The 24,248-nt window shown below is 39.1% G+C and overlaps 1 protein-coding gene across 4 annotated transcripts in view; it reads left to right on the forward strand.

Annotated features, from left to right (window-relative positions):
- The first annotated feature begins 6,093 nt into the window (after window positions 1-6,093).
- LOC147214188 (band 4.1-like protein 1) overlaps window positions 6,094-24,248 on the forward strand; it is a 43,129-nt gene continuing 24,974 nt past the window's right edge. For 2 of the 4 annotated variants that reach the window (XM_086141471.1, XM_086141472.1), the window contains exons 1-2: window positions 19,352-20,185; window positions 20,449-20,598. In XM_086141471.1, coding sequence (XP_085997597.1) covers window positions 20,114-20,185; window positions 20,449-20,598 — 222 coding nt within the window. In that variant the 5' untranslated portion in view covers window positions 19,352-20,113. Of the gene's footprint in view, window positions 6,428-19,351; window positions 20,186-20,448; window positions 20,599-24,248 lie in introns of those variants that run through there. The other 2 variants (XM_086141473.1, XM_086141470.1) reach the window with 2 other exon arrangements.

Genomic DNA, 24,248 nt, shown 5'->3' on the forward strand with positions numbered 1-24,248 from the left:
TGAATGAAAATTCTGGCTTCTCTCACCTGAAGCTTCTTCAGTTTTTTGTTCTCAAACAAAAGCTCTGATGTGTGCAGTACATCCCCTCTTCATCTTATACAGTACAATAGTCCATAAAAAGGAAATGTGTTTCTAGTGTCAAGGCATTTGCCTGATTCATGAAGATAAAGAAAAACAAACAGTGTCTTGAATTTATTAATACAACAAATAAAAGAAAAATAGACTGTACAAAACATGGACTGCTTATTTCAGATTTATAATTTTTTGATTTCCTTAGCGTACATAAAATGAATATATAGGAAAGAAGGAAGGAATAATAATAATAATAATAATAATAATAATAATAATAATAATAATAATAATAATAATGATGATGATACAATCATTATTCCTTAGCATACATAAAATGAACGCCTTGGAATTGTCGCACTTCTGATGACAATCATTTACTTAGTCCTTACAATTTACAAGGATTTCTGTAATGCCTGGAAAAGTATTGTGGTTCAAAAACTCCAAAAAACCCCCATTGCATAACAAACTGAGACTGCATGTGACCCTGTTGTTCCCCTGGAGGACAAAAGATGAACTCAACAAACTCAAGTAGTTATGTTTTGACATAAGGGTCAAAACATGTACATTAGACACCTGTTTCATTTTAAAATGTGAAATTTTTTATGTCCGATTGACTTACGAACAAGGAAATGCTCAATAATTGACATGTCGTACCCAACCCAGTGTGTTAGCAGGGGTCATAACATGTTAAAGAGAGGGAGAGCAAGTGTGTGCATGTTAGGTCAGAAGAGATAAACCATTTTGAAAGACAGAGGTCTGAGAACATCGTGTTCAGACTATACTGTCGGCACATATTTCATGTTGTCAAGTTCTTGTAGAGCACAGCAAAGTAGTGTTTGTTTGCTCATTTGGGGCCCGACATTTGTTTTAAGGCTATCTGTAACAAGCTTGCATGTGTATGAGTTGTCTGACCCCCGGGTAATCAGTGAAGAATATGCTCAGGGTAATTTTTAGTTCAGGAAATGCTAATATGTCAAAGTGTTTGGTATTTTTCATTCATTCAGATAATGTTTATCCTAACACATGCCATGGGACATTAGGGGCGGTCCTAGCTGTCATGAGTCGGATGAGGGTTACATCCTGGAACAGTTCCCAACCAATGACAATGCCACATATACCAACATAGTTGTCTATGGGTGTGAAATTGGCAGTAAGTCAGTCTTAGATTTTCCTATATTTTGTTGTCTGATTTTGGAGTGTGGGAGGAAGATGGAAACACACTCAAACTGCACATAGAGGCTCTCCTGAGTGCCTGTATTTGTAGAATGTCAGTTGGTCAATACTTTAAATGACTCATTTACAGATAAGGGGCAGAAAAAAAATAGTATTTTATACAATAGCAGGTTTTCCTTTCACCTAAACATTAAATTACAATATCATAAAATGTACATTTAGAATATTCCTGTTTCTGTGAACACAACACTCTCACACACAAACTTTGTGGTTTTCTAAATTATGATACAGAAATATTTACAGTCTGTTTGGGAAATTGACAGCACGAGACTTGTAGAGAGAGACAACAATTCATGAATGGAAGGCAGGTGATGATTTCTTTTTTTAACCCTACACTATTGGCAGTTATGTGTGTAAGTGTAACTGCATTGTTAAAATGCAATCGTAAAACAGCTGGTGAGTGGAGGTTGAAAACAGATATTCGAGAATAATTGCAAGCTGTAGGCTCGCTGTAATTGTAATGAGATGGTAAATGACTGCCACCATGTGGAGAAATTTCTCCACATGGAAGTTGATATGGCTTGTTGTGATGTCAGATGTAGGATTGACACACTGTGTGTGTTTATTATTCTATTACTTGTAGGGGGTCATTTGTCTTCATTACGTTATATCATTTAAGACATTGAATGAAGAAACACGACTCCCCATGTGATGATGAAGTCATTCTGCCGATAAATTTTGCATTTTTTTGTCAGAAACTGAAAGAAAACCACTGCAGCATAGCAGGAAGTGATTTTCCTGTATGCATATTTGCATCTGAAAAGAACACTTGTGTGTGAAAGCCAAAGGGGGGTGTTCAGAACATGAGGTTCCTGTGAGTCACTGATGCAATGCATCAACCCACTTCACCCCTTGAATGCTGCTCACAGGGAACAGTGCTTTTTAATGTTTTTATTATCATTTAATAAATGCTAAGTTAAGGATGTTTTCTTCACATTATTCTTTATGTAAATAAAATTTGAGTTACTCCTTTTAATCATGAAAAGCCCAATTAAAGTCAGTCAAACAATAACAGACAAAGTATAGTCAAAGAATAATATACAGTATATGACTAGGCATAATATGCACAGCCTTTAGTAAATAGAATAGAATAGAATATCAAATATATAAAAAATAGAAGAACCAAGAATAAACATTAAACAATGTTAACAGTGTATATAGACAGGTAGAGCTTGTATTAACAAGTTTCCCCTAAAGAATATGACAATATATAAACAGTAAAATCAGTATAAACATATGCAAAAGTTGCGACTAGTAGCAAACAACAACAATAATCGCAGTGGTAGCAGTGCTGTGGAAACACATATGGTGTTCGAGTGAGTGGGTGTGCAGGAGAGTAAATGAATGGACACTTAAGTGGATGAATGAAAGAGTGACTGAATGAATGCTCAGTGCCATCATGATGTTCTGTATGGGGTAGGAGACATTGCTCCTCAGAGATGATAGCTTAGCTACCACCTACACTAAGTCCATGGAACCCTCCTTTAGAGAGAACCAGCATTCCTCACCAGTTTGTTGATCTTCTTCCTGCCAGCTGCTGATAGTCTGCTGCTCCAGCAGACTACTCCCAAGAAAATGGCCAATGCACCTGCAGTGTTGAAGAAGGTTTTTAGGAGAACCCCCTGCGCTCCAAAGGACCAGAGTCCTCTGTGAGACCAGTCCAGTTTATTGTTCAGGTGAACACCCAGGTACTTATAAGAGACCAGGCTCTCAAAAAGTATATCTTCTAAGGTAGACAGATAGTATCTTCGATGACGCCTAGTTTGTTGTATGTAGATCTGTCCTCCTGTCAGCAGCTGTCAGTAACATTTTCCACTTGTCCCATATTCATGCTCATAATGATTAGAGAATTAATGCTGTCTAATGCATAATAGAGCCATTTTACAGTTTTAACTGACAGGTACTTAAATGTTTCGGGTGCTCTGACAAAGGAAGATGTGTACTCGCCACTCCAAGGCCTGGAGTAACAGCTCAGCACGAATCCTCTCTTTTGAGCTTTCCGCTTCTTTCCACATCTCCTTCAAGTTTTTCTTTTCTCTTTAAAGGGAACCCCACCTGGGAGGACCAATAGGCATAAATATACTTTTTACCATTTGGCTCACACTAGAAAGTGCAGTTAAAAATGCATGAAGACTCCTTTAAAAATAACACATATTTTAACCCAGGGGCACTGACATTGTTTTACTAGTGCAATACTTGCTGGGTTGATGATGAATCAAGGGTGCTCATGTTAACTTTTGGGTGGTATGGTACGGTATATAGTATAATGCACATTGTACAGTTTTTCAATGCAATTTCCAAGGAAAAGGAAGGGACAGATGCTAGTCTACATTGCTTTCCAAGGAACAAGAGCAGAAGAAAGGTATGTCAAACTGCTTTTGGACCTGCGCAACTTCCTAAAAATCAGCGTCAGTGTTCTTCCCGCTTCTCTCCGGATGCATTTGACACATTTTGCCGAGTTTGGCGGCTGAAAGAGCTCATGGGTGCCGCTAAAACCAAGTCTACAGTGAACAGTTGATGACAAAAAGGCGAGCTACTTACAACAGATGCTCTCTCTGATAGCATAGCAACACAGTACCGGCGACTCTTGGCAACTCTTGCCTTGTCGCGTCTTTGTTTGTCTTTAGTTTGAAACTTATCGTGACTTCTGTCTTCAGCGTTATCCTCTTTGCTTCGGTTCATATATGAAGGGTTGCATAGATGACATGTTTTGGCACTGTTCAATAAAATGAACAGGACCAAGCCAAGGGCCAACCTTTTGACGTCACTACCCAGACATCGCTGTGACATAAACAACAATGGCAGCCTACAAGAGAAGTTTTTTTTCACAATTTTATATAAAATTTTATATGAAAATATGGTGAAATTTTATTGTTTTTGATTGATTTTTTTTATAGTTTTTCGGGAGCTAGAAAAAATATATGAAAAAATATTGATCAATAGGACAATAACAGCTGGTAAAAGGGGAACTTTAAGAAATTATTAGCTAGCTACAGTTGATAAGAAAATCATTAAAAATTCTTGTTACATTTTTTTGTTACATCTTCCACTTCCATTTTTGGTGAAAATATGGTGAAAATGGTATTTGAGTCTCAGTGATCTATGGTAAAAAGTGTTTGAAAAACACATATACAATTATTGAGTGAAATTGGAATCAGTTGACTTCATTTCTCTCAATTTCTTTTGCATTCAACATTTGTTTGAAATAGTGGCAACTAATATTGTGGATAATATTTCCTGTCAAAACTGAAAGGGCAATGTCTGTCCTCTCTTCTAGTCACTTGTGCCATGAACAAACTGAGACCTACAAGACTTTATGTTTGGTCTCTATATAAGTCAGATTGAAGTAATTAAGTTACAAATATATATATATGTATGAGTATAGGGGCAGCACCAGGGGTTTTTGGCTCCATGAAAAAACATCTCACTTGGTCCTTTTCAGAAAAATATATCAATACAGAAAGAACGGGGGTCACCGTTGAGAAACATTTCCGAAACAAAATGAAAGTGTTATTTGCATTGTGAGTAAATGTATGTGTCATTACAAGCATAGGTATAATAGTTTAAGTCATATTATTTGTTGTCATAATTCAAATTTTATGAGGGGCCTCTCCTGGACCCTGTTAATAATGGGCCCCAAGAATCCTTCGACTTATTCTCCCCTTTTTGGCACCCCTGCGCCCGTAGTTGCACCCTCCTCTAGGTGCTGTATATTTGTACTGCCGTCGGCTCTATACACTTATTAAGTATATGATGACAAAAGACACAATATATTATTGAAATCACTGGGTTTGTTTCAGATTACTATCATGATATAATATTCAAACCATGTCATTCAATCCCGTAAACTGGGGCCAATGTCAGATAAGAGAGGATGACCTGAGAGAAAGGTTCAGTTTCTTCTCTAAGGACGCCCAGGCAGGAAAACAGGGCCCCGTTGAGAAATGTTCCCAGAAAAAAATAGTTTCATGCTCCTTTAGAGCCTTATAATTTTGAAGTACAGTCAGTTCTTTTCACTTATCAAAGGAATTATACCAAAGATACAACATATTATTGAACTAATTGGGTTTATTTCTGATGATTTTGATGATTATAATGATTGAAATTGAAATACAAGTGATTCAGTCCAATAAGCCGGGACCAACTTCAGGTGAGAAAGGATGACCTGAAACCAAAGGTCCTCAGGCAATAAAACAGAAGGACCTGGGAAACAAACCTAAATTCTCCAACTGGATAATCACCCGCTTGGCCAACTGGAAACAACATTATCGTGAAAACGTTAAGTGCTTTAATTTGCAAATACTCTATTTCAATGCAGATTTCTTAAAGGGTGGATCCATCTCCAATACAGGGGCAAGGCCAGGGCCGTTCACACAAAAATATGTAAATCGAGGAGGAGGGAACCAGATAAGGAATATTTCAAAATCAGAAAAAATTGGGCTCAACTTATAAATGATATCTATATTTCTGTTATTATTTCTGTCAATACGATTTTCATGAGGGACATATTTAGACTGTTGACAATTCTATATATTGATTGAGTGTATGATGACAAAAGATACACAATATTATTGAGATTATCGGGCTTCTTTCAGATTATTTTAATGATTTAAATTGCTGCTCAGGTGATTCAGTCCCTCAAACTCGGGCCGACTTCAGGTGAGAGAGGATGACCTGAAAGGGAAGGTTAAACAAGAGATGAAACGCTGCGTATAGCGCGCACAGATCCTCGGATTTCATACACGAAGTGAGGACTTTCCCTGTTTACACCGTGAAAACGCCCCTCTCCTCTCCTCTCCTCTCCTCTCCTCTCCTCTCCTCTCCTCTCCTCTCCTCTCCTCTTGTCTTCCTCTTCTCTTCCTCTCCTCTTCCTCTCCTCCTCTCCTCCCCTGCGCGTCCCCTCCGACAGCGCGTCCTCCTCGGCGGCTGGGCTCCGTCTGCTGTCCGACCTGCAGGGCTTCGTCTCCGGCGGCAAAAAGCGAAGGGGGTCGCGGGGCGGCGGAGGCGGCGTCCGTCTTCAAGTTTCCTCGCGATCTCGATGTTCCGTTCCGAAGCTTGATCCTCGGCGCGGAAGACGACAGGTACCGGCGTTTGATTTCTCCGCCCGCTGACAGCGAGACAGGTGTGTCCCCGCATTTACCGGCGGTTACCGAATGACAAGGGAGGCGAGGGACGGTGGGTTGGTGGCGGGGAAGGGGAAGCGACGAGCCGCGGACACGGCGCTTTGTCCCCTCGGAGGGTGTCGGCCCTTCGCTCGAATCGTGGTGGGATAAGCTGGTGTGATGCTGCTAAAGAACAGGGGGATCCTTTTCTTGCGTGCAAATCGAGGCCCGGCAGGCAGCAGGTGCACCTCCTCATCCTCAGCCCTCGATCTGCATCGTTGCTTGCATGGATCCAGAGGGCTCATCGCTATTCCTGGCCGAGAAACGACTCTGATTTTCCCCCTCCTCCCTCTCGATACGGTGCTTTAGGACCGATGATGTTGGAGATAAAGAGCTAATTGAGGATGGTGTGTGTTGTCGCGGGTGTGGCAGAGGGGGAGGCGCAGGCGCCTCTGTGTGAGGAAGGTCTTCCAACTGTGTGACTCGCTTGGGGAAAAAGTGGCCATTTAAACGTGGAAAAGTAGAAATCAAATGGAAGCAGACAATGGATAAAAGGTTCACATGAGCTCATTTTTTTTTCCTTTTTTTTAAACAATAAGATTTTGCAGAACAATACCCGATTCCAAACTTTGACTGAAAACAATGGGTTTAATGAACGACCTGCCTTTTATTAAAAGAAAGGTCTTTTATAAAAGACCTGCGAATGTTTGTATCACATGACTGAATGTATTCATAACACAATTTACTTAATTAAATGATTAGTATAGATTTTTAATGTGCAAAGGAAGGAGACAGGAACTGACCAATTCCACTTCATATGATTTATGTGGGTATGAAATACTATATAATATGATATGATATGATATGATATGATACAATACAATATATATGATATAATATGATATGATATGATACAATACGATACAATCCAATGATATGATATGATATGATACAATGCAATATAATATAATATAATATAATATAATATAATATAATATGTCATGTCATGTCATGTCATGTCATGTCATGTCGTGTCATGCCATGTCATAAAATAAATGAAGACTAGATAGTTTCCTGTTGGGTGATGCAACATTGAGTTTTCTGTTAGCTTCCCCAGACTTGAAAAGTTCCTGTGTCCCTCGCACTGGTAATCGTAAAAGCATCCACGCTGTTATACCACCAGCACCACTGAAGCCCTACATTTATAGTTACAGAGACAAGAAGGGGGCAAATTAGATTTATAATCCATCCATCTGTCCATCTGTTCCCATATCCTTACTTGCATCCTCCAGCTCCCTCATTTTCCTTTCTTTGATCTGCTCTACTTTGGGCTTGCCTGGTGTGTTTTACATGTGTGCAAGTCTGAGCAGTCTGCCACTCCTCTGTTCCGCACCGCTGCTTGTTAGAAGGACAAAAGGGATTTCTTTTTGCGTAGGTGCACGCTAAGCTAAAAACCTCAAGGAAAAAAACTATGGTTTACCTATAGTGTTTTATAGGCTATTGTGAAGGCGTCTCGCTGTAGGTGATGCGGTAATGGAATTATGTTTTCCTGCTCACGGATAAGATGTAACAGACATTCAAGGAAATCCTCCAGTGGGAGCAAGAAGCGACAAGGTTACATGCTGGAAGTATTCCCATAATATTCTGGCCAGCGTGTGATCTCTGTGCAATGTGTCACCAGCGCACAGACCAGGTTTAAGGGTTAGCCTAGATGCTGGGCGATGGAAGAATATACTTTTACACGAGCACCTAAGCTCTGCATCCGTGCTTATTCAAGGGGAGCACGCGTTGATACCAAATTCCCTGGAGTCCTATATCAAGTCACCCTTTGATCAGTTTGAAATAGTTCATTGACGTGGTGGCCAGCGGTCTGTTCGGAGACAAATTGGAATTCTCCACGAGATAAACACACGCCGCTTAAACATGACAGGAGCTTTCAAAGGTTTATTAAAGATGACACACCATAATAGACTGTCACTTTTTTCATTATCATCATAAGTGATAATTTTTCAGGCTACAGTCATTAACTCAGCAGGGCTTTTAATTTTCTTACATTCTCTCCTCTCAGGTTGCATTATAGTTGTGACCTGCTGTGTGTTAGCGCCATAGATGATCACAATGCTATCCCATGTAGGGGGAATCACCAAGACTATCTTTTCTCTTGTATCACATGATGCAAAAATGTTACTCCATCACAGCCTGACATGCTTAAAAATAAATTCTCAGGCAATTTAGTCCCTGTATCACACAGACAGATTTACATTTCATCTTGTTGGCCTTTTTTGGGCTTATGGAACACCATAAACTTAACACTTTGAACCGCTGCACACCCTCCTCCACCCACTGCCTCCATTTCCACCATGTCACTTCTGAATTCCCACCTCAACATGACCTGTCACATTTTGTAGTGCAGTGCCATTTGATGATTCACCTCTTCCTCCATCACACAGAACTTTGAAGTGGTAAAATAACACCTTCTACTTTCTCCTTTATCTCATTTTGAGATGCTGGACAGTTGATGTTACATTAACAGATCCATGGTAACCACATTTTCAAATCACATCCCTGACATCTGTGTTTTAACTATCATTAGCGGAGACTCCCTCCCTTGGGCAAACAGAAGAAGATTGAACTGTGCTACAGTCACAGTGGGGTGCTTGTCTCTCTGTCACTAAGGAGAAAACTGAAGCGTTTGACTTATTCATTTGTTGGACTAATGAACCATGATGATGTTTTCACAGCTGAGGTGGCAGAAATGGAGAAAGATGATTTTGTTCTTACTTAGGTGTGACTATCTCTACAGTGATATGAAATATTTCCACTCATGATTTTCAATTTTTACATTCCTTCCACTGCCCGTCAATGAATTCAGATTTGTATGGAGACAAAGTATCCCTGATATGAGCCTTAAACTTATTTCAATGATTTAAATATTTTAAAGATCAAAAATTCACTGGTCATATTTCTAAACTTCTCAGTAATTTATGGAGTAGTTTATGTTTTTTTCAGGCATGTTTTATTATTTACTAGTACTGTGATAACTTACATGTTTTATTTTTCTGATGATCAGTATCCATAATTTTTATGCATTTTATGATTTTTCCATGATTTACAATGGTAAATTGTATTACCATTAGTCAAATAGCAAGTAATGGTCTATACATTGTAAAACAGAAGCTAAGATTTTACAGGCAAATTGTTCCCATAGGGATTGTACACTAAATGAAATAGTTTAAAATACACCTTGCTTGGTGAAAGAATTTTTTATCATTGTATTATTTTTTATATCAGCTCAGAAGGTGAGCTGTATACTTGAGAAGTGGAAGCCGGTCCCTCTAATCCCCTCAGCTGAAGTACCAACTCTTTCTACGAGAAAGTGTTTACACTGCTTGATCCAGGTCCCGCATCTCCTGTGGATGATGAACTTACAGCCCCGCTGGTTTTGAAGTTGAATCATTTATTTCTGTTGGGGTGTGACATGATTCACAGTGGATTTAAAAGGCGTGAGACGCAGTTTGCTTTGCAGAGGTTTGAAGTGTGTGTATCGTTTCTTGCAAACAAGGACATCTCGCCACTCCCCTCTCCCCACACACTGCCATCTAGTACCTGGTGAGGATTGATGGACTTGCTGTGTGTGCCATTAAGGGAGAAATGGCTGATTGTAAAGCTGAGAGGAAGAAGGAACTGCTTGATGACATGGCAAGGTTTATCGATGTAGGCGCAGTGATTGATTAAAAAACGTTTGCTGTTTTCTGTGCAAGACAGTGTGGCTAAACTCATTTAACAGATGAACAGAGCTGTGTATACTTGGGATTCCATGATGTAATATCTGAAGAGAACTATGTTGTCTTTTTTTTAAGTAATTTTATTAAAACCCCCCAAATAGTATCCTATATTTATTATTGACATAACCGAACTAGAATGGCATAGAAAATAATTAAATTGAAGTGTAATTTTTTTTTTCTGCTTCAGTTTCTGCACGTGTACCTGTGATGTAGTTGTTATCTCATTATTGTCAGAATTTGCCAAAACAAGATAAATCAAAGAAGATTGATTTAAAGTAAAGATAAATAGAGGCCATCCATCCATCCATCTTATCCTGCACTCGGGGTCACGGGGGATGCTGGATTATCCCAGCTGTCATCGGGCAAGAAGCGGGGTTCACCCTGGACTGGTTGCCAGTCAATCGCAGGGCCGCATACAAAGACAGACAACATTCACTCACTCACTCATTTGGGCACATTCCCAAATTACTTAGCATATCTGAGCCTTTATTTGATCAAGTGTTAACATACATAGGTAAATTGTGTGACATAATACTGCTTGACTGAGTGAAAAGCTGAGGGTTCTGTCCACAGATGTGACCTGGACACACATGACCTGGAATGAATTAGCATTCAAGGGAATATAATATAATAGTGTGTTCATAGTGTTTTCCTGGTTGACACACTCTTTGCTGTTTGCTGTGAGTGCCAGCTAGTATCACCTTATACTAGGTGTTAGTAACATGGGAAAGCTTAATAAGTACATAATACAAGTAAATACATAACAGAACACATAACATAAAAATTAGATTTTTGAGAATTTTACCTAAGAAAATCAAAAGATTTACCCTTGATGTGAATAACACTGTCCTATTATGCTTATATGCATTTATAGGATTCAATAGTTTATCCTATCCTGTTTAATCTGTAATTTAACACTTGATAAACTTTGCTCCCCTTGTATCAATTGCCTTTAGGATCAATGCTGGGTCCTCTGTGTATGCCCCCACAGTCTTTCTCCTTTCTGTCTGCAATCAATACTTGTTGTATTTGTCAGGTAATTAAAGGTGCAAAAGCTTTCATCATGAATATTGCAGGAGTTGCGGTTTTATTACTTCTTAAAACAAACTTTACTCATGAACGTCCCTCATGGCTAAAGACCAGCAACCGGGCGCTGATGACATCAAATGATTAACACAAATTTTGCACCGTTTTTAAAATTAGGCGACCATGAAGTGTAATTAACCTTCAGAAAGCTGCTTGGACTTTGTCTACTAAACTGAAAAAGAGTTTTTTTTTTTCCTTGTTTATTTATTTTTTACTTCATTCATACCCGATGTCAATAGGAATTCCAGTCTCCTCATAGACAGATGGTTTACTTGGCAGTTGGTCCGTGTCTCTAATAATCGCCAAATGAATGAATAGCCAAATTAACAGGACTGGAGTCGGGAGCAACTTTAATCCTTTCAGAAAAAGTCACAAGATATGCTGGCAACAGAAGAAAAACTGGGCAGGATCACAGAACCTTCACGGTGTACCTGTATGTGCTGCTTTTCAAAGAACTACTCATGGCCTTTTTTTGTAGTTTGTATGTTTGTTTTAAATGTGGTCGTGTGAAAATTAGCTTCTGAGGAGGAAAGTTCTTTTTATAATCAGAGATGACATAAGAAATGTAATATTAGGAAAGATATTATTCTCACAACAGTAGAAGTGTAAGAAACAAACAACCTCCACCCATCTAAACAACCATAAATATACCTCTTTTTAAATTATGCACTTTGATCTGAAAGCAGAGAAATCATCTGCATCCATGCTGGGGTACTATTGATGAGGGGCTCAAACTATTGACTAAATGTTGAGAGCTGTAATCCAAGGGAGTAGTTGCATCATTTTTTTAAATAATGCCATTTCTAACTAAATTTAGGGCTGGCTGTCTTGTTTCGAACCGCAGGAAACATACTTCAACAGTCTAATGCAGCTTTGTTTCCTCAGTCGGCTGAATGGCCCACTTAGAAATTCACACTCAGACTTTTATATTGTGTCGAGCTAATAAATCTGTGGCTTCTAATTCGTCACATGTTTTTTTTAAATTTTTTTTTATCAAGATCGGGCTTCTTTCAACTTACTCTTGAGGAAGGCAAACACTCAGCAGTGTTAGCACAAACTCAGTTGCCTCAAAGCATAATGTGTTTGAGGAGTGAGGGGACTCCACAAGCTGTTGTCCCCTGGGCTGCATTATAGTGACATGGTCTAGGAATTTTACAGATTCTTATTCCCAGTCACCAGAGAAGTTTGAATAAAACCTTAAAACTGCCAGAGGATTTGTCACTTCGGGAGTTAAAAAATATGTTTTCGAAAGATTCTGTGAAGACAAAAGGGCCCGAGCCGGGCCGTGGAGTCGTCTATCATGAACTTCATTCCATCCGAAACGATCAGCTGTCATGTCTGTTGCTATCTGACAAATTATCTGTGCTGCCTAGTTGCAGATGGAGTGTCTTGAGGTATTTGTTTTTATTTATTTATTTATTTATTTATTTTCAAGAGGAGAGGGTCGTCTGCAGTTCTAAACATGTTTCTACTTCGGTGCACATTGTTTCGATGTCTTGCAGTTGATCAAAACCTGCTTTGGGACAGCTGAAGGCCATCGACTGAGGCTCTGATGCTCGGTTAATGATTGCTGTGCATCTGGATTGGCTGACATGTAGAATGCGGAAAAGGTCATTTGGAGGCACAGACTATCTGAAGGTATATAGACTCCTCAATAAGGGGAGTAATATAGATGTTTTATTTTATGTTTTTTTTTTTTTTAATGTGTGGGAAAAGAAGTAGACTGAATTCTCCATATCGCCATAGATGCCATACAGTCGGTCAGCTAATCAGGTATGCTGTGCATGAAAATTAATTTGCTGAAAATGAGCACATTCCTTGGTTATATTTGTATTTGCCAAAACCAGAGTCCTGAGCTGAAAATGCATGTGATTAGACTTATTTAGAGTAGATAAGAAATAACTTCTCTAAACATCCAAGCTCATGGAAATGTGTAAAGTCGAATTGCTTTAAATTTCTCGTTTTAGTTTTATCATTTGTGATATAAACATGTGATTATATTTCAGCATAAATTTACAGTGCCAGGTAGGTGGATTTTTTTTGTCAATTGGCCGAATTGTGTTATCCTGTTATAAAAGATTATTATTCTGTTAACTTTTAATATTCATCATTCATGCATTATCTATTATCTCATTTAAATCTGTTGATTCGTCCAGTAATGGGTACATAAATGATAGTTATTAATGAGCGGCTCTTTTTCTTTTCAAAGCCGCATAGTAGGCTATTCACTTTTTTATTATTAATACTTCATATCCGAATCAATTTACTCATCAAAGCAGACAGAGAATGAAGGAATTAAATGAATAAAGAAGGGACCTTACAGGAGGTGTGAAAGCAACATTTGTAAAAGAAAAAAGAAAAAAAAACAGAATGTACCTGAATGTACATCTTATGTGTATATCTGAATGTACAGCTTAAGTGTTACACATCTTCTCTGCAAAGTGTGACTAGAGGCTATCACTCAAAGATGAAGCTGTCATCACTTTCACTTGAGGCTTTAACATGGTTTATTATTTATTCATTTTTTATCTTTATCGGTTATCTTGTACTCAGGGTCATTCTGGGGGTGGAGCCCATCCCAGCCTTCATTGGGGAGGAGTTCTATTACATGGCCACACATAGAGACAAACAACCGTTCGTTCTCATTCGCATGTATGAACAATTTAGGGTATCTAGTGACCTTACTGCATGCTTCTGTGTTGTGGAAGGAAAATAAACCCACACGGACATGGGGAGAATGTGCAACCCGCACACAGAAAGGCCTCCTGTTGGAATTAATCCAAGGTCCTTCTTGCATTAAGGTGGAAGCGCTAACCACTGTGCCACTGTGCCTTGTATCAGACTTATCATTTGAATAGGAATACATGCAGGTGCAGGACTGTATATCGGGAGTTTTATGTCCATTTGTAACCGTATTATTACTGACCATTCACTTTTGAGCTGGCCTTGTGTTGCTTGCAGATTAGGAAAAATCCTTTTGCTGAAAAGCTGCCTGAATGGATTGATTTTGACACACTTGTAGTTTTAACTACTACCAAAGTCTAAACTTGCTAAACATGGGAAATATTATAATAATGATAACTGCAAATAATTAATCATGATATTGATATCAATTAATCTTCTTCTTCTTCTTCTTCTTCTCCTTTTGGCTTTTCCCTTCATGGGTCGCCACTGCAAATCAACCTTCTCCATCTAACCCTATTATCTGTATCCTCCTCTCTCACACCAACTACCTTCATATCCTCTCCCACTACGTCCATAAATATTCTCTTTGGTCTTCCTCGAGACCTCTTGCCTGGCAGCTCCATTTCCAGTCTACCACTATATTCACTATCCCTCCTCTGTACATGACTGAACCATCTCAGTCTGGCTTCTCTGACCTTCTCTCCAAAACATCTAACATGTGCTGTTCCTCTGATAGACTCATTCCTGATCCTATCCATCCTGGTGACTCCCAAAGAGAACATTAGCATCTTCATCTCTGCAACCTCCAGCTCTGCCTCCTGTCTTTTTGTCTTTGTCATTGTTTCTAGGCCATACACCATCTCTGGTTTCACCAGTGTCTTGTTAAGCTTTCCTTTCATTCTGGCTGAGTCTGGCTTAATTTTCTATCGCATAGTACCCGTGACACTTTTCTCCACCCATTCCAACCTGCTTGAACCCGTCTTTTCACCTCTTGTCCACACTTTCCGCTGCTCTGGACTTTTGACTCCACGTACCTGAAATCCTCTTGATCTCTACTCCTTGTAGCCTCACCGTTCCACCCGAGTTCCTCTCATTCACACACATATACTCTGTCTTTCTGCGACTAATTTTCACTCCTTTCCTTTCTAGTGCATACCTCCACCTCTCTGAATGTTCCTCAACCTGTTCTCTGCTCTCAGTACAGATCACAAGGTCATCTGCAAACATCATGGTCCATGGAGATTCCTGTCTAACCTCATTTGTCAGCCTGTCCATCACCACTGCTAACAAGAGGGGGCTCAGAGCTGATCCCTGATGAAGCCCCACCTCCATCTTGAACTTCTCTGTTACCCCTACAGCACACCTCACTACTGTTTCACATTTAGCATACATGTCCTGCACCAGTCTAACAGACTTTTCTGCCACTCCAGATTTCCTCATACAATACCAGAGCACCCTGTCTTGGCTTTTTCTAGGTCTACAAAAGGCAATGTAGCTGGCCCTCTCTCTACTTCTCTATTAGAATTCCAAAAGCAAATACTGCATCTGTAGTACTCTTATTGATATTGATTAATATTAATATTTATAGATTATAACTATTATTATCAGTCTTCCAAGTGTGTGTGTTGGAAGTATTTTCTTTTCTTTTCTTTTCTTTTCTTTTCTTTTCTTTTCTTTTCTTTTCTTTTCTTTTCTTTTCTTTTCTTTTCTTTTCTTTTCTTTTGCTTTCGAGGTACTTATGGCATGCAAAGCATTTTTTCTACTTTGGTCGAACAAATGTTGACAGTGTTGCTGCCTTGCTTGTGTGACTTTTGACTCACAGTAGCATGACTTTTGGGGCCAGGGTTCAGGAAAGTAGTGGTTTGCCAGGCTCTTGAGTTTGAATACAAGTAATCTTTAATTCTAAGACGAAAAGAAGGACACAGTGGAGGTACAATGTCTCTTGGTGGGTGCTGGAATGACTCGGGATTCCCTGAGAGAGAGAATTCTGGTCCCTTTTTCCTCTCTGATCCTCGATATACGGTGAAAGATGGATTTGTGTATGGATGGCTTTTCTAAGAAGCATTCCTTTCTTCTATAGCTAGTATTCTTAGGGACCTTCAGCTTTGTTACACCTCCAGGGCTTCACCTGTGCTGACCCTGCCACACATCACACACACTTTCTCTGATGCTCGAACTTTGAAGTTCCTGATCCAAAGGGCTTTAGATTACATTATGAAGAAATGCCATTAATGGGAGTCTGTTTGAAGACAATGATGCCATAAGAATTTCAAGTCAAAGCCAATTCACACATCCTCTCCTCCGTCATCACCTTCTCACAGATGATAAAGTGAGCAGAGACTGGGTTAGATGTCAGACTGAGGTGATTCAATCACAAACTGACCAAAATGAATGGATTGACTGGCCTTGCGAAGATGATGTGCGCGAAATGAGCATGCTTAGTTTTGACACTGATCTATTTGCATTCTTCCGCAGTTTTTCTTTTGTTTCACTATTTCTTTGTCCTGATAGCTGCTTTGCGGGCATGGCATACACACCACCTCTGCTTGTATAACTTTAAAATGTTCAAAAAAAACATTTTTTTTACTTTGAAAAATGTTTATCAAAGCTGTAAGAGATAGTGTGACAAAAGAACTAAAAGCCTACAATTTAGGTGAAGAGTTCAAGGGATGACATAGGGAGTATAAAATATGTTGCAGTATATCAGGGGCCAGCCGTCCAGTCTTGTCTCCAAATAACTCTTTCGTAGCTTTTAAATATGATCAAGTCTGTGTTGGCTTTTCAAGGCAATATTACTTTGGGTGTCAGAATTTCACCATTTTTAAATATGTTATTCACAGTAAAAAAAAACGGAAACATGCTAGGGATATTATTCAGATATGAAATGCAGGCTTGAAATGCAAAATGAAAATGTAATGTTTAGTTACAACTTGAAATATATATGGAAAAAACAGGATAAGCGAATGAAGGATTGGCTTGACACTTTATTTCAAAACTTGAAATTAAATTTGATGTCAAATATCAATATTATTTTTCACATTTTGCAAACTTAATTTAAGGTAGAAGAGATAGAGATAAAAACACAATTTTTATGATCTACTTTTGAATTGTTTTCAGTCTTTTGTTATGGTTCGATGACGCGATATTTTGTTTGGACACTATTTTTGAATTTTTTATATTTTTGACTCATTTCTTGGAGACCTTTGATTTATTAGCTGAGTACTTTTTTCTGCAGGGATCCCTGTCTTCCTTTGGATTTCCAACAGTGAGATTACCTTCCATCAGCAGTTTCAGTCGTTCTCAGATCTTTGTTCATTCTTGCCTCTTTAGGTCTTTTAGCTGGACAAAACATTTGGCTCCTGTATACAAAAATCCTGAAAGCAATTTTCAAGTGATTTATTTAATATTTTAACTGTATTTATTCTCAAAGACTCACCCAGAACAATGTGGATCGTATTAAGATTACTGGGCATCTTATCTTGTTTTCAATTAAAATTAAATGTTTCGGTATCCCTTGCGGTCAAGTTAAAATGAGAGTGCAATTTTACAGTGTTTTTAATGAAAATGGAATCTGACCAACAGTTCTTTTAATGAAATTAAAATGTATGCTGTCAGTCAACAGGGGTCATAAACGACAGCAAGAAGTCATATTGGTCATATGACATATACGATATATCATATATTTGTGTTAGCACATTTGCCTGCAGAACCTTTTAATGGGAAAAATAATGTAAATGCTTAATGCTTGGAAAGTTTACTGCTGTCCAGGATTTATGTGCAATTTTTTTTTTAATTTTTCTTTTACTATGTCACAAAAATTGTAGAATGATTTTGCATCGCATTCTGATTAACAAGTTGCCTGCAATTATAAATGGGGTGCCTGCAGTTTTGTTACTCAAAATGTTATTGGTGTAGGAGTGAGGTGGTATACTTTGTCATATAATTTGTTCAGTTCTACTTAAATGAGCATTTTATGGAAATTACTGTGTAAATCCGCACTGGGGAAGAAGTGTAATTGGATGAGAGGGTTTGTTATTAATATTCATAGGCGTATCTGTTCACCCATCAATAAAAGTTACTGTGTCAAGGTTTAGCAGTGAAGCTGCCCCTTTTTAGACTGTATTTTTATCCGTATACATTGACTCCTCTCTTTGCCTGATGCTGACAATGTCTCATTGCATAAACATGAGTAAAATCAGGCAAGTTCTAACCATTTTGAGGAAAATATCTCACTCACAACAGGAGGATGCACATCTTAATACGATCACACTTCATGATGCACTGTAAGAATGTGTTCCACTTAAACTAACTAATTAGACAACTTAAGAACCCTTGAAAAGGAAAACCGCAGACTGTGAGTGTGAAATCTGTAGGCTTCTCACAGCCATCTGCACGCCTCTTTGATCTGGATTCAATCCGGACAAAGAGGCCAACCTACCATGAAAGCTATGATGTGTAGTGTTACAGGATCCTGCATTGCACACAAAAAGATACATCTAGGAGAAACTGTTAAGGAAAATTCTGAAACGTGGGAAAATTCTACAATATCACCTCATTCAAACTATTTAGTGGCTGCTATTAGACCAACTTAAGCTCTTGTTTTGCTCCTCCTTAATGATGACTTCCCCTGAAAGCGTTGCGCGTCTTATCGGAGCTTTCCTTTTCCCTTCCTCGGTAATCCCTTCCACTTGTTAACCTCATGCCAAAGCTTACGTTTTCTCGCAGGAGTTGCTAGTTTTACATATCAAAAGTCGTCATAAACATATGATAAGATGTGTCCACAGAGAAGTCTTTACAACTGTTGCGGTTCATTTGAACTGAAAAGCGTATTCTGTATATGACCTTACCAGCGTTGACATCTTTCAAGGTAGTCATTAATGAGGTTGTCGGAGCTCACCAGTTATTAAACATTATTACTCTTGTCTTGGCCTGACACATTTTTCGGGTGTATCTTGGGTAAAAATCGCTCCATTATACTGAAGAGTATCCGATTCTTGCTCGTAACTCTTCTCAGGAGAATGAAAGTGGGATATTCTGAAAAACACAATACACTTGAGGAAAGGAAGAACCAAATATCTCAGCAATTACCTTTTGCTATGCTGGGAACTGACTGCTCATATAATACTATTCTTGGTGTTTTCCTTCCGTCACAATCCATTCTTCCTCAAAAAAGATGGCTAACCCAAGAAATTTCACACCCTGTTAGTTAGAATATTTCCAGGATTACTTGCACAAATTCAGCTGACACGCAAGGAACATTAAACCTGCAACCCTGCACTCGTTTTTTGGGCGAAAACCGACTTCGGACTTTATCTTGGATGATTTGTTTCTCCGAACTGTTCCGCGGCTCACTACCTGTCATTAAGCGGTAGCATTGTGCTATAGCACGGGACAAGTGTGTGGCGGTGGTCACCTTCAAATGACAAGCTTCATCTCCCCCGACTCCCTAACTGCTAAATATTATATCCGCAATTTTTGATTCACTTCTTTGGTTTCTCTATTCTCTTCCTATTTCACAGCATCTGCACTTAATTCTGTGCTCCTTTTTCCTTTTGTCTTGTCTTAACATCACACCCTTCCTATTGCCCTCTCACTACCCTTGTCATTGCTCTCTTTCTCTCTCCTTCTCTCGAACTCTCTATCTCGGTGTGTCGGCTGTCTCGTGCATTGCCGCAGGGCTCGCAGCTGATGTAATTTATGCTATCTCCTTTGCGAGTGTGAGAAGAGCGTGTCCTGAAGCCAACACTCTTAATGCGGAGTGCTCCTGTGAGAGGTCGGGAGGCGGCTCTGACTGAGCTTCCCCTGTTTTTCTGTTTTTCACACTCCCTCCACAATACAAGGAACACATCCAGGCATGCATTGCTGTATACTGTGGTTAAAAATACCCCAAAGAGTATTATTGCGTCATCGCACGGTCCAGTTCTGTTGCCCGTTTTCCGCTCCGTGTGTCGGTTCAAGTGAGCATATCAAATACTTAGTACAAAAGGCAAAGTGTGTTACACCTCATGTTTCAGTCGAACCGGGAGCCCGTAGCCACACCGAATGTTTAAGCCGCAATAAACGTTCCGCTCCGTTCTCGGGAAAACAAAAAAACGACGGGATGTCAACTGAATATGTTGATGTGTGTTCGCAGGACCGAAATCCATTTCTATGACAACGGAGAAGGCTTTGGCGGGGGAAATGAAGAGTGCAATGGAGGGTGACGGCAGGAGAACCAATCAGGTGGGAGTGCAGTGGAACTCACCGCAGCTGTAGATCATTCTACTGGGGTTATTCAATCACTCAGAGACCTTCCAGATTTCTGTTTGATATGCAAGGCGACTATATCGTTTTGCCTGCGTGAGCAAAGTCATATTTTTCAGTCAGCGTTTTATACTTCATTCCTTAAATGATCGGAAATTATACTTGGTTTTTTTTTAATTTATTATAAGATTTAAAGATAAAGGGTACGTTTACTGAGCAGATGTTTTTTTTTTTTCTCCTAGGTACCGGAAGACCACGGGGATTTGGATGATAGCTCAGAGAAGACCCCGAGCAAGGCCTCCAAATCCCCCCAGAAAACTAACAAGAGGCCGAAGACAGTTCCTGTCAAGGTCACCTTACTAGATGGCTCAGACTATGAGACTGGTGTTGAGGTCAGCTATTTTCTGGATTCAAAAATTGTATGTGTAATGTTTTTGGCTGCTGATGCTATCGCTATTTTCCTAAGATGTGAGAAATCTGGCTTGACATTGACATGATAATAACGTGCTCACAAGTGACATGAAAATAACATTTGCATTGTTGAATACAAAGCTATCCATACCGATATAATTACAATTCAAAAATGTATGAAACGTTTAGTAGCTTATGACGTTTATGATGTCCACATAGGACTTCAATTCATATCAATCTTTGCAGGGTATCAAGAAAAATAGCATATTTTAGAAAATGATGCCCAGCTCAAAGTTTGAAAAGAGTCCTTGAGTCAGCATAGAACACCATGGTGCACCTCAGAGGGATTAAGCCTCCTCTGGTGATGCACACTACTGAGTCAGGAAATGCTGTTCACGCTGAGTGGGGGAGCAATCGAAGCAGGGAGGGGAGACAAGCTCCGCTTTGTGGTGGACAGAGGGGGTTGCGTCAATCCCAGGGTACCATCAATCATGACTCTGTCGCTTTTTTTTTTTGTTTGTAAACAGACCCCATGAATTCCTACCTCCGTTGGTGTATTTGAATGTCACTGCAGCCCACACACTCATCATGACTGGGTATTGAGAACAAGGTGTTGAAGGGGTGTTCCATACAAGATGGATTTCCTAGGTAGAACTAAGCGAGCTGCTATGGATTTTATTAAGCCTGTTTTGCTGCTGCTTCTGCTGCCGCTGCTGGTGTAGAATGATGTGGGAAAAAAAATGATCTCGAGGTTTGCCTGACATCATTCATGTCAACTATCATCCTTTTCACGTCTTTTTGCCTGCCGCGTAACCTCACATATTCTACTTACATCAGCAGACATAACATATAGCAGGCGTTCTGACTGAATCAACACACTTATTTTGCTTTAACTCACTACCTTCTCCTCATGGTGGCATGCATGCACATATGCATCCAGTAGCGTCACCTGGGTGGTGACACAAGAGGTTTTGTGTTTTGACAGGGAATCAATACAGTGGACGGATGAGTGTTCTTACATAGGTGGAGGAGAAAATGGAAAGGACAGAGAAAGAAAACATTGAAAGAGGCAGGAGAGCTTGCATAGTTTTTCTCAGGAGTGTTGATCTTGTAATGAACAAAATAAGACTGTGCAATAAAACCTGAAAAATAAGAGGTGAGGATGAATGCAATAAATCGTTATTCTTATTTCTTAGTCATGATACACCCAATGAAAAAAGCGAAAAAGTAGTCGTCCTCCTTTTTGCTTTTTTTCGCTTACTATTGATGTTTGGCTCAAATGATATATATTGATTGAGAACAGTTCATCTATCCAGGGCAGTTCTTAACCTAAAGCCACACTATTGAACTGCTCCACCACTTTACTTCACTCCACTTTCAGTCTTTTGTGGGAACTGAGGATTTTAAATTTATAGTTTAACCCCCTCTTCCCCTGAGTTATACATTTAGCTTTTATCTTGAACTCTTGATTCATGACTCTGAAAAGGAGCAGCATTCAATATTTTTTTTCTATACCTGTGCATCGGCCTGCCCAATATTTATTACCAATCATGTAATGTATGTGTGTGTGCGTGTGTGTGTGTGTGTGTGTGTGTGTGTGTGTGTGTGTGTGTGTGTGTGTGTGTTTTTGCAGGGGTCGCTTATTGATATAGATATAGATATAGATATAGATATAGATATAGATTGGCACAGTATATAAGCATAACAACGACCTCAACCTCAGACGTCAATAGGAGTAAATTCTTTCTATGAATTATTAGAGCAGATAACAGAGGTTGCTGAAAAATATTGCGGTCAGCTTCGGGCCTGTTAAATAATGTATTGAATCAGTGCACCGACATGCACTCACTGATTGTGTGTAATTGCTAATATCATTTCCTACTTTGGTATAAACTTGAAAAACTCTAATTAGAAAGCATCAAATTCCTGCTTCAGTTAGGTTGGGGAGTATCATCAAAAATTAAACTACAATGTATTACCACAGACAAACATACATTTATATTTATACATACATTTAGATCTATATATATATATATATATATATATTAGTCCACCCAGCCTTTTAAATACTATGTAGTTAATTAGAAACAACCAAATGAAAGATTCATGACACTTGGGCCTGACTCAACCTGCTTTGAAAACGATAAGTGATTTAATTCAGCATCATTTTTTCCAATATCTGCAAGTGCATCTCACAGCAGTGCCTCCTGCAGCATAGCTCTCTCTACTTCTTCTCCATGTGGGACGTAGAACTGAGAGTCAACTCAAATATTCTGTACTGATGTAGTTTCCCACGAAGAATTGGACTTATGCTGACAAATTAGCATTTTCCCTTCCTGAAATCACTATGTGCAGCTTTGATATGAAATGTTTTTAGCCACATCTTTTCACTCTTCAATATTTGTGACCCAAGAGTCATGAAACATGCAATGTACATATATTGCGTTATAGACAGCATTTTGCAAATATTTAGTTGGTCTTACAGAACTGTGTCTGGGGTATAAAATGAAGAGGAAAAAAGTCAACACATTTTTGCTCCTCTTGCCCTGGTAATTTACATTAGGTCAGTGGACCCAAAAAAACATGACAGTGGGGAAATGAAGAATGTTTTGTCCATCCAGTGAAGCTTGTACTGAAGTGCAGAACAGAAAACTGGAGCAGTATGTGAAATCAAGGCTCTGGACTTTAACTCACAGCAATCAGCAGGAGACAGAAACCAAACCAAAGGCTGATAGAACACGGGACCTGACAGAGACTGACACGGACAATACATCATCAGTGCAACAGAATAAATGACAGGAGTAGAGAAAAGGGTTGACAGATTTGAGGCATAGAGGAATAGGGCTTGGCGAACTCAAAAGGGCAGGGCGCAAGAAGACTGCAGATTTGCTCTGATTCCTTTGTGATTTCCTGTACTGCACTGATTCTGCAGCCATATTTAGTACCAATTTCCTAACCGCTGGGAGGCAATAATAGCAGTTGAAAGAGAATGGTAAAACAGGGAAGAAGTGAACAACAATTCATCACCAAAGGTCAACACAGACAACCTATCAGTCATGTTGGCCTACTCAAATGTGAGATGCCCATATCGCGGCCAATATATGTTTACTAAATAAATAATATGCTTGAGAATATCCATGTTTATTGTATTGGTATTATCTGAATAATTAGTACTATTTGACCATATAACGAGTATTATTATATTATGTCTAATAAACAAAAAATTAAGCTTCAAATCAGTAGTAATTATGAGTTTATGAATGAATTTCTACAAGATGAGAAAAACATTGGCGGCCCTCTTGATGACTGGAAACCTTTGAATTTTCCCACACGTAAACAACCAAAGCTAGTTCTTTTCTTTGTTAATACACACGTGTGGCTGTTACAAGTTTTAATCTGAGACAGGATTGTGTAACATAAGCAATTATTGTGTACCATGAGTCTCTGGAACTTAGATACTTCCTAACTCTTCTCACACATTTTGTAGCAACACAGTTCTATAGCCATTCTTGTATTAGCCAATGAGACAGACTCAGAGAAAATAGATTAACAATCCACTCGGGTGGTCATTAACTCAATCCCTCATTCGCACACTTGCTCACTTGTCTCCTCTCGTTTTCATGAGAGGACC

This window comes from Fistularia commersonii, chromosome 34 (assembly GCF_037954325.1).
Source record: "Fistularia commersonii isolate RoL2024-O1a breed Wild chromosome 34, RoL_Fcom_v1.0, whole genome shotgun sequence".
NCBI classification, from domain to species: domain Eukaryota; kingdom Metazoa; phylum Chordata; class Actinopteri; order Syngnathiformes; family Fistulariidae; genus Fistularia; species Fistularia commersonii.